The sequence below is a fragment of the Phasianus colchicus genome, chromosome 19, assembly GCF_987193195.1.
Source record: "Phasianus colchicus chromosome 19, bPhaCol1.hap1.1, whole genome shotgun sequence".
In the NCBI taxonomy this organism is placed as follows: domain Eukaryota; kingdom Metazoa; phylum Chordata; class Aves; order Galliformes; family Phasianidae; genus Phasianus; species Phasianus colchicus.
In genome coordinates this window covers 7,597,911-7,608,316 of record NC_143454.1, presented here as the reverse complement: position 1 = coordinate 7,608,316, position 10,406 = coordinate 7,597,911, and the positions used below count along the sequence as shown (strand labels likewise).

The following is a 10,406-nucleotide window of genomic DNA, read 5'->3' as shown; positions in this document are numbered from 1 at the left end:
GCTTTCCAGCATCCTGGTTTGAAGGACAAAGCTACGTTCTGACAATTTGTTCCCCACAAAAAGGCACCACAGTACACTTTGGGAATGGTGTAGTGCTGCCCCAGACACCTTACACAATTCTCCCCTGCAGTCTGACTGCTTATTAGGAGCACAGGTGGAGCAGAAGTGATGCTCTGTGCCAACAGATCAGGCCTCAGGAACAAGCCAGGACCCGCAGGGAGGTGGCATTGCCCAACATCCCCCACCTGGGCCCAGCTCCACACCTGAGCCTGCCTTTCCCAACATGCCAGAATTGTTCAGGGTTTGTTTTGGTTAATAATGCAATAAGGGACAGATACTGTTTGCAAAAAGACAATTCAGACTAGGCTGCATTTCCTTCGCATTGAATTGTAAAACCTGCAAATTCGGTACAGCTTCTTGCTTCTGTTTATCCACATGAATTAGATATTTGCAAGTTGCAGATAATGGTGCATATAAGCAGAGGACAGACAATCATTGCTCAGCAGCAGGCACTGTTCTAAAAGATTAACTCTAGTAATGGAAAGATACAGAAAAAGTTCAACTACGACCCACAAACTTCACCTCAGAAGCTGTAAAACAGCACAAAACTACAATAAGTCACTTTCTCCTCCATCCCTGCTTGCAACTGTGAAACAAACCATAGGAAAGGTACAGAGAGAGATCCTAGAAACAACACAGCTGGAACTGAACTCCAGGCTGCTGCTATTGCCATTCACCAGCCTCATTCCTACTGTGACAGCCTGAGCTCTGCACTGTATTGAACATATTCTGCTAAGCAATGCCCAAAGGGATAACAACTCTTCTTACCATAAATTTCATTCTACTATTTCACAGATCAAATGATCAAACCAACACCAGAAATGGGCAATATATTTCTGAGAGGAATGAGTCACTAAGAATTGGAGTCTTGCTTCCCTAACAATTTACTTCAACAGAGAACAACCACCAGATTGTTAAGTTCATTCTGCTTTTGTCTCATTTTAACTAGATAAAACGTAGTGCCCATTTAACTAAGCATTCAAAAAGTAAACTTAAATAAGTGTGGGATGTTATGTAGGAGCTGGAGTGCCTCACTCCATCTTGACTTATGCTGGATTGAGCTGGGTATGTTACACAGCCACAGCCCTGCCACAAACACAACTCCAGGCTACATGACTGCTCGAAAGTGATTACATCACACCATGACAGCATTTCATTCCTACAGACTCTCCCACTTCTTTGTCCCCATCTATGACCTTCTTGTGTACATTGGGAGAGATACCATCTATTGCAATTCCTTAAGAAATGCTACCTGTGTTCTGTTCAGCTTAGCACGCAGGCACGAGCTTGCCCCTGATGCAACTGAAGTTACTTAATGTTCCTTAGGTTTCGCTGTGGTTTGGTTTTGTTGGGGTTTGGGCAGTCGTGGTGGTGCACACACCTCAGTTGGATCATCACAGAGCTGTGCTGCAGCCCCACGTGTTGGGAGGAGGCCACACAGTGACACCCTCAAAAAAATGAGGTGAGATTAGAGTGAAGATTTATGATTTTTTATTGATGTATCATGAGGGGTTTTGTTGTTGTTTTCATATTTTCAACATCTTTAAGAACGCTGATATTTTTAATCAAGCCTAGAGATCAAACATTCAGCTGCAATTTGCAAGAAATACCCAGAAGAGTGATTAATTAAAAAAGTAGACTCCCTGATTAATTTTGCCCACAGTAGCATTGTCTTTATTACTATTCAAAGAATAGGACAGAGACCCAAGGCTAAAAGCCAGCCATCTTCAAACAGCACATTCACCCGCACAGCCGATTAACAGATCCAAGCACTAAATGAGTTCTCAACTTCAAATACTACAGCTCTACAACAAGAAATACTTCTCAACCATTGCCATGGTCAAGGTGGAACTCTCCTTAATGGCCTATTCTGGAGACAGAAGAAATTTCCTCACCAAAGCACTGGGCTACTATCCTCAGAGCAGGGCTCATCCTGCAGCAGAAGCTTCTACCTAAGGCAGGCAGATTCGGCTGCATGAAGGGAGCTTGCTCACAGTGGATAATTATATCTTGAGCACTGATCTAGTGAACTGCATTTAAAGAGAACACAGACAAGCAATCATAGGAACGCTGACCAGCTAGTTGACTCCAGAAGCCAGTCGTGAACGTCAAGTGTAGAGCGGTGGAAAAGGCAATTCGGGAGTTGGCTGCAGCCTAAGTGATAAGGAAGAGCAAAAAACCAAAACTGCAGTGACTACCCCAGTCCTGGGCCATTAAATCAGCAATCAATATTGCTGCACCCAAAGGGGCATTTCAAACAGCAGCAGGACCTGATACAGTGAGAAGTCAGTATTCTAGAACCCCTGAGCCTGAACATCTGTAATCACTATTCTGTCTTTCAGGCACTCAGCTGTTTTATTTTAAATTTAGTAGAAATCCTGGTAATTGGAATACATCCCTAAGGCACGTGGTTGCATATATTGCAGAGTAGAAGCAGAGCAAGGATTGCCAAGCATGGAATTTTTCCCTTCCTCCAATATGCTTATTGAACATGACTTTAAGAAGTCTGCAAATACACCAGGGTACAACTTAAAAGCTTTCATTAAACAACATTTGTCCAAGAATCACAGCAACCCTACCAGTTCTCCTTGCTCCACTTGGTGCCTTTGGCCTCCATCACATGGAAGGTGTACACGTGGCGAGAGAACCCCGAGCTGTTCATTTCACTCTTATGGACGACTTCTCCATGGATGACAATGAGCCCACCTGTTTGGAAGAAACACCCAGACTGCTTTTTTTTTTTCCAGTCGTGAGTGCTACATTTAACATAAGGAAAGTACAACTCAAAGTACAATGCAACTCTCTGAGGTGCTTCTACCTTTACTTATGGGCACAGGTATGAACTTGCTGTCATCGTAGGCCGGCTCTGACCCTACAAACTCCACACACGTCGAGGCACCTTGGGCTGCACGCACCATTCTGCGGGTAATCCCACCTGCACATCCACAGAGCAAGCAAACATCCATAAAAATAAAAACGCCAGCCCTGTTTTGTGCAAGCCCAGAAACACTCCGTGGTTCCTCTTGGCACTTAGAGGAACAGTGCTGCTAACGTATTCCATTCTTTCCTTGGGGATTTGGGGACTTTTCAGCATGCAAAGATTTGGGATTTTCCAGCTCTGTGCCTCACTACGCAGCCTGTTAGGAACACAATGCTCAAACACTTGTGCAAAACCCAAAACCAACCTGTCATCCATTTCTTCTTCCTAGAAGAGCATAATTTGCTGTCAGAGCACAATCTACTCCAAAGTGTGTGAGGGCTGAGTGATTTAAAACATCAAGAGAGCTGTAATTACCGAGTAAATGCTTAGGTGAGCAGCATTGGAAGTCAAATAGCATGCCCTAGAGGAAGGGAAAGACAGGAGACTGCAGAAATGATGCTGTGGTGGTTGGGGTGAAAGAGGAAGTTAGAATACTGTCAGCAGTTAAGAGGTCATGGGCACAGGGGGAAAAGGGCATCCTTGTGAATGGGATGCAGCTTGGAAAAGAAGCAGTTTTGCAAGCAGAAAAAAAAGAGCAATGGTTTGTTAGTGCATTCTCACTCCAGAGGGCAGAAGGAGAATTACAGTTTGCAGTCCAGGTGACGATGAACATTTCCAAAGCTGCAGTCAGAACTACAGCAGGAGCACCGACGGGTAGCAATAGCATGTATCACCACAAGAAGAAAGGAGTCAGTAGTTCCAGACCTTCACTGCATTAAAAACCTGAATCTCAGAGCCTGGCAAAGAGCCTGTGTTGCAGGGTGATGTTCTGAAATAGTACAAAAGATGCAGGGGTGACTGCAACGGGCCTCACCTTCACAGGTTCTGGAGTAAATACAGCACCAGGAGGGCTGCCTCTTCACCCTATAACCCTGGTTTCAATTTAAAACTAAGCACTGTCAGCCATGTACAGTAGCTTTTAAGAATATATATATATATATTGCTGTATTAAACTCTGCTGGAGGAGTGGCCACAACTTACTGGTGTGGGAGCCAGGAATGAACCACAAGCAGCCATTCTCCTCCATGGCATCCTCCAGTGCAATCCAGAAGCCCAGAACCTTTCCCAGGGGCTCCGTGTGCAGGAACGTGGCATCCTGGTGTGGTGTCACTGTGATGAAAAGCAGCAGGGTCAGGGTCTGAGCGTGCCTGGGGCCAGCACTGTGAGGTGGGGGCACATGCAGTGCTCCTCAGCCTGCCCTGAGCACCCATCACACCATGGAATCTCTTGAGGCAGCAGGGACAACTAAAGGCCACCTGGCCCAACTCCCTGCAGTGCACAGGGATGCACACAGCAACACCAGCACTCACAGCCCCATCCAGCTCTGATCTCAGGCATCTGCAGGGATGGGGCACCACCACCTCTCTGGGCAGCCTGTGCCAGCTTTACCTGCTCACAGTCCTTTCCTGAAGGACTACCTGTGCTGTAATACAGAGACACACAAAGCTCACCTTCCCCACCGATGCCAGGTTGCTGCAAGGAGAAGGGAGACACGTGAGGAGGAGTCACACCAGCTTCATTCCTGCCATGGCAGGGAGGCCCGTGGCCATACCTTGAAGATGTACATGCTCTGCACAACCACTGGTCTCTCAAGGCCTAGTTTTCTCCCCAGTTCCTGGAAAGAAACTTCCCAAAATGTACATTTGCTGCTTTCTGCACATGACAAAGCGCTATTTTCTATAGTAAAAAGGTATTCTGTCCTTTTATGTTCAAAAACATTGTGCTTAGGAGTCTAGAATATTCAAGTTGACCATCCCATCATTTAGTTTTCTGTCAGACAGCTCTATAAGCTCAGCTTACCTGCACCTTGGAGGAGTGAGTGATCTGCTTGAAGACAGGATCGTGGGCGTGCAAGGCTAAGGGGAGAGACAAGGCTCAGGGTAAAGGTTTCAGTAACAGAAGGGAGCCCAGGGGCTGGCAGCAAGGAGGTGCAAAGAGCACAGCCAAGCAGCCAGGAACTTCCACACCCCCCTGCCCCCCAGGAGCAGATCATCAGCATCACACCATTCCTGGAGGTGTTCCAGAACCGTGGAGATGTGACACCAAAAGATGTGGCCAGTGGGCATGGTGGGGTGGGTTGGGCTTGGGGGATCTGAGAGGGCTTTTCCAACCTTAATGAGGTGACGCAGCCCTTCTGAGTTAGTACAGTCTTCTGTAGAAGACTAAAGAGTGAAAAAAGTGAGTGTTGTGATAAATCATATTACACAAAAGGTATGAAAATGCAAAGCAAGAAGAGATGCATCTCCTCCTCTGCTGATCAGGCCCAGCAAGGGCTGCCACTGAACAAGGGATGAGGAGAGATCCCATTAAAAAGACTTATGGAGAATCAATCAGAGAGAAGGTGCTGAGACAGCAGGGGACAGAATTGTTTTCACTTCCCAGAGGAAAAGTCAATGTGACAGAGCCCATCAGAGGCTGCTCTGCACAGGGGTGCTGAGAGATCTCCATATTGCATTTCCAAGCTGAGTGACGTTCAATCTGAACAAAGTTCAGGGGAATGAGCTGAAATCCTGCTCTTATTTTCCACGTATTGTTTGAAGACCAAAGAGATTCAAACCCAAGTGGGGGGCTGGGAGAGACGTAATAGGGCACAAACTGAAAGCAGGAGGTAAGAAAAGGTGCTGCAATGAGAAAGGAAAAAAACAGCTTCCCTGTGCAGGGAGCAGGAGACAGTCTGAGCCATTTGCAGTGGGAGCAGTTCAGTGGGAGGTTGCTCAAGCAATCTCTGACCCCAAGAGGTCTGAGGGCTGAAGTCCAAACTTTTGCACGCCAGTAAGTCTGTGCTATGTGCAACCAAAGAGCCTCCTGGAAGTGTTCTTTGGGTTTTGTTTTGAAAGGTTTATAGCTGAGAACCTTGGCAGCAGAGAGTGAGGAGCAGCACAGAGACAACTGCAGAGGCAGTGATGGAACGATGAGGGAAAAAGTGAAGTGATGAGCTGAAATTAAGATTAATTGAATACAGGAGAGGTTGCAAAGGAAGGAGTTGCATGAGGTTTGTGGTATTTGGGGCACAGTGAAATGCAGAACAGGGACAAAGCCACTTCTGCTCTCAGGAAGGTTTAGATTTAGGAGACTAACGAGGGTGGGCCTGAAAAAGTCTCAGTGCCTAAGAACTGCCTCCCTTTTCCCCATCCTTCTCAAAAAATAAAAAGATCAATTGAACATACCATGGCCAATCTTACTGACAGATTTCTCCTTTTCAATTAGGAAGTTGCCTACAAGACAAAACCAAATTTTAATGTGTTTAGCAAAGCAGGAATGGTTGCAGAGCTGGAATCTGGCCCTGACTCCTCATATTCCCTTGACTGGGCTCAGGGCTCACCTCTCTCATCCAGAACACCTTTCTCAAAGAAGAACCTGACCTTGTCTCCACTGGTGAGGAAATAATCCGAGCTGCCCTGTCAGAGACAAGAGCCCAGTAAAGACAGCATCACCATGAACACGCAGCCAAACCTTCCATCAGAGGTAACACTCACCTGCATCTTTTTCCCACCAAGCAGCAGCAGAAACAAAGTACAGTTAATAGAAATCATTCCTACAAATACTGAATGCATTCTTTCAACATTAAACCTCTCGGCACTCCCTAGGACTCCAGCCTGGCACACATGGACTACCAAAAACAGTACCAGAAAGCTGGGGAGCCAATGCCTTCCCCCTTCTGTCCCAGGGCAGCATGGGACCAGCCCTGCCGTGCAGGTACCTGTGACTGGAGCTGTTCCTCCTCCTTGGTGGAGAACTCAGTCCGGCAGTGTGGTGGCACCTCCATCCCATCCAGGATCCTCTGGATGCTGCTCCTCATGCTGTCACACTCCTCCAGGCTGAAGAAGTGCTCCAGGACAAGGAAACCATCCTCACGGAACTGAAAGGGGGACATGGGGTGGCTGCCCTTCTCCTCGGGTATTTCTAACGTGTTTCTCTTTCATCCAAAAAATGACAAAACTGAAGTGGTGTTCTTTTATTTTTAAAGCTCCAGAGGGGCATTACCAAGAAAGATCAGTCCTTAAGCAGGCTCAGATCCCGTAGAATTAAGGGCAACACATTTCACCTCCCCACCCAGAAACCCGAGTAGATAGTATTGCTGAGTCTTCGTGGTTTAAGGATATCTTAGCTACGTGAGCAGCAACACTTAAACTACATATACTGCTAAAATGAACAGAGTACTCGTTTCCAGATTCCAAATAAGAAGGATATGCCTTTACAAGCCACAAGAAAAAAAAGTGATTTTCTCTAAGGGAAAAATCCCTGGGTGGCTCTCACGGTTGACTACACAATCCTCTATGAAATGAAGCAAACTCTGCTGGCACCGCTTCCTTATATAGAACACCACAGGGATTATCCTCAGGGAGAGATCTTAGCCTCACAGTGACAGCTGAGCAGGAATCAGAAGGACACAAGAGAATTCCCAGAGGAGCTCTGCAGGGCACACAGCCTTCCTCAAGTTTGCACCCACAAAGGGGTTTCCCCAGGCTCAGAACGAATGCATTGCACGGAGCTGAGCAGAATATAAAGCAGATCTCTGCTGGACCTGAGCACTGGTTCAGCACAGAGCGTCCGTGCCTTGCAAATGGTGCAGGAATCTTCCTTGCCTGCTGCTTCCTTACCTTCTGCATCTGCTGTTGGGTGACAGACGCCATCGCAGTCCCACCAGCCCGGCTGTGCACAGCTGTGCCACCTCGACACGTGACCCTTAGGCAGCATGTGACAAATGCAAGCACAGAGCAAGCACTGCTGCCTCCTGCACTGACCTCCCCATGGCTGCTGGCTCCCAGCGCTCAGTGATGGAGCTCTGCTCCAGTTCTCGGTGCTGCTGTACAGAAGCGTTCTGCTCCGGTTTGTTCTTTGTGATCACAGTTTGCTGCTTAGCCCCAGGGAGAAATGGCTAGTTTAATAAACCAGATTAAAAAACTGGTAAACGCAGTAGTAAATTAAAGAGGTAGAATAAGATTCAGGTAGGATGAAAAGATCAAGGGCCACCGAACAGAGCAACAAATGCAGTCACTCAAACCCTTTGCTCAGCCAGCAAACCAGCAGCCCCGCCAGCAAGGAGCCCAACCACCAGGAGGTGACAAACATGAGACCAAGGGGTGCTAAAACTGAAGGGCTTCCACCAGCAGTTCAGCCAAATTCACTGGCTGGTCTCATTCACAGCTGCTGCTGGGAAAGAGGTTGTTTCCAAACACACTTAGCTAGCAACTGAAAATCCATCTGAAGTAGGTGGTGTTCAGGAAAAAGATACCTTATTCTGTAAGAGAATCCCATGCAAATCAACTCCCCCAGCCCCCCTTCTTTTTGGTGTTTTATTTTGAATGAAAAGAGAATTCAGGATTTTCACTAGAGAGCATCTCATTTCGAGCACAGAATCATCAAATCTTCCAGGTTGAAAAAGACCTCCCAGATCCCCAACCCACCCCCTCTCCCATGCCCGACACATCCCTCAGTGCCACATCTCCACAGCTCTGGAGCAGCCCCAGGGACGGTGAGCCCACCATTCCCCAGGCAGCTGTGCCAGTGCAACACCACTCCTTCCAAGAAGGACTGTTCCCTAACACCCAACTCGAACCTCCTCAGCACAACGTGAGGCCATCACCTCTCATCCTGTCGCTGCTACGCGGGAGCAGATATCTATCCATCCATCTGTATCTCTCTCAGAAGAAAACCATTAGGTAGTTGTTCTTCTTGTTTAAGGAGCCTCTCCAGATGACGAAGCTGTTTTGAAGAATGCTGTGTAATCAGTAGGAAAACAAAACAAAGACAAGGCAACAAAGCCAGCCTGCTGCAGCTGCTGCCTGTAAGGCCGTGTCCCTTACTCAGGGAAGCAGCAATCCAGACAAACAATGTTTGCATGCAGTCCCATACCCTTCCCCTGTGTTACCGAGGTCATTCATACCACCACTTCTCATTTCCAGTAATCTTTTCCCCAGCATGCCATCTTCTCCACTCCCCATCTTACACACACATGCTAACTTCAGAAGCCACTCGAGTTCACACGCACAGCAGCAAACCACAGCTTCCCTGTTTATGGATTGCACTGTAAAAAAGCACTCCCAACAGCAAAGCATGGCACAGGGAGTGCCAGCAGACAACCACACAAACAAGGGGACAACCACAGTGACTACAGGAGCAGTTTGGCCTCAGGAGTCCCCCAGCCCTTCCCCCTTCCAGGCACACTGCTATTTTGAGGCTTAGAGAGACATTTCCAGCAAGAGGAAAACCAAACCACCACCCCACGTAACGCCCCCAAAAAAGCAAATGAAGTACATAATCTTCATAAATATCTTCTCTTCCTGTAAGTTTAAACAAGGAAGCAGTAAGGGCTCAGACAAAACTGGGAAATTAACCCTTTTCCCTTCCTTCCCCCCCTTTTCCAAGAGCTCTTGTACAGATTGTTCACACTTTCTCCTGCTCTGGAGGAAAACTGTACTTGTGGCCAATCCCAGCACCATGGTACAGACTCATGGTACAGCACTGGAACACCGAGAGCCCTGCAGCAGACAAAGCCCCAGTGTTCCAACTGCCTTGCTGAGCAGCAGAGCTACCCACACTTCCTCTGCAGTGAGGTTCCCATTGATGCTGCTCAGAGCTCCTGATTCCCCACAGCCAGCTCCAGCATCTCAGCATGCTCACCAGGAACAAGGAACACAGGAATAAGGATAACACGTTTAAATTGTGTTAAACAGTCCATTAGTATCTACTTAAAAAAGCATCAATACTCAAATATTTTTCCCACGTTGACAGTCCTTTCTCCAGAGTTACCAAAAGCCTCGGAAACAGAAGAATTTCCAATGGAGAGCACTCTCACTGTTATCCAGTCTGACACAACAGTTACTTCCTTTGTGAGCTTTCTACCTACTGGTTTTTGGTGTGGTCAGGCTAGAGAACTGTATGTAACAAATCTAAATCATATCTCCAATAACACTGGGTCTTCACTCTATGCCTTAGTTGAGCTACACAGAAAATTTTGGAATGATCTGGATCGTGTTTTTCCCAGCAAAGACATCAGTTCTTTACCCCAAAGCTCCTTTCCATCACCGTATTCCAGTTTCCTAGGAATCCAACAAGCACCACCAGTTCTCTGATGGCATCTTTCATTTCTGCCTTTTGCTCAGTGACTCGAGGAGCTGGTGACCCCTTGCCAGAAGGAAGCCCCAGTCCAAGAGAGCCTTAGACGACAGGAGGTGTTTTGTCCTCTCCTTTCTTAGCTCAGCCCTGCCAAGCATCCCATTAAAAACTCAATGCAATAAATTGGCACAGAGCAGCACCTTCCACCCCTGGCTCTATGTCACTGAAGTAGGTATAATGTCACTGTGGTCAAACAGCCTCAAAGGAAGGAAGAACACAAGAGAAATACCTTTCTCTATAATAAATG

At 47.2% G+C, this 10,406-nt stretch overlaps 1 protein-coding gene across 6 annotated transcripts; it reads right to left on the bottom strand.

The window, feature by feature from the left end:
• Positions 1-1,540: 1,540 nt before the first annotated feature.
• On the bottom strand, positions 1,541-9,753 carry PHYHD1 (phytanoyl-CoA dioxygenase domain containing 1). Of its 6 annotated transcripts, none has more exons than XM_090121403.1 (12): positions 8,601-9,753; positions 7,786-7,895; positions 6,737-6,899; positions 6,363-6,440; positions 6,208-6,255; positions 4,841-4,896; positions 4,593-4,655; positions 4,492-4,513; positions 4,022-4,150; positions 2,879-2,995; positions 2,640-2,766; positions 1,543-2,214 (listed from the first exon to the last, which is right to left on the bottom strand). In XM_090121403.1, exons 3-12 carry the CDS (start codon positions 6,837-6,839, stop codon positions 2,169-2,171), a joined length of 789 nt encoding a protein of 262 aa, XP_089977529.1. In that variant the 5' UTR covers positions 6,840-6,899; positions 7,786-7,895; positions 8,601-9,753; the 3' UTR covers positions 1,543-2,168. The 6 variants fall into 6 exon arrangements, with proteins under 6 accessions (XP_089977531.1, XP_089977529.1, XP_089977530.1 ...); XM_090121404.1 differs by having other exon boundaries at positions 7,786-7,898; positions 8,628-9,753; XM_090121402.1 differs by having other exon boundaries at positions 8,628-9,753.
• Positions 9,754-10,406: the final 653 nt, after the last annotated feature.

Bases quoted from the DNA above. Each gene is read 5' to 3' on its own strand.
- PHYHD1 (XM_090121401.1), bottom strand. From the start codon at position 7,674: ATGGCGTCTGTCACCCAACAGCAGATGCAGAAG. The intron at 4,151-4,491 runs GTGAGCTTTGTG...TTTTCATCACAG, and splicing joins ACCTGGCATCGGTGGGGAAG to TGACACCACACCAGGATGCC. The intron at 2,767-2,878 runs GTAGAAGCACCT...TCTTCCAAACAG, and splicing joins ACCTGTGCCCATAAGTAAAG to GTGGGCTCATTGTCATCCAT.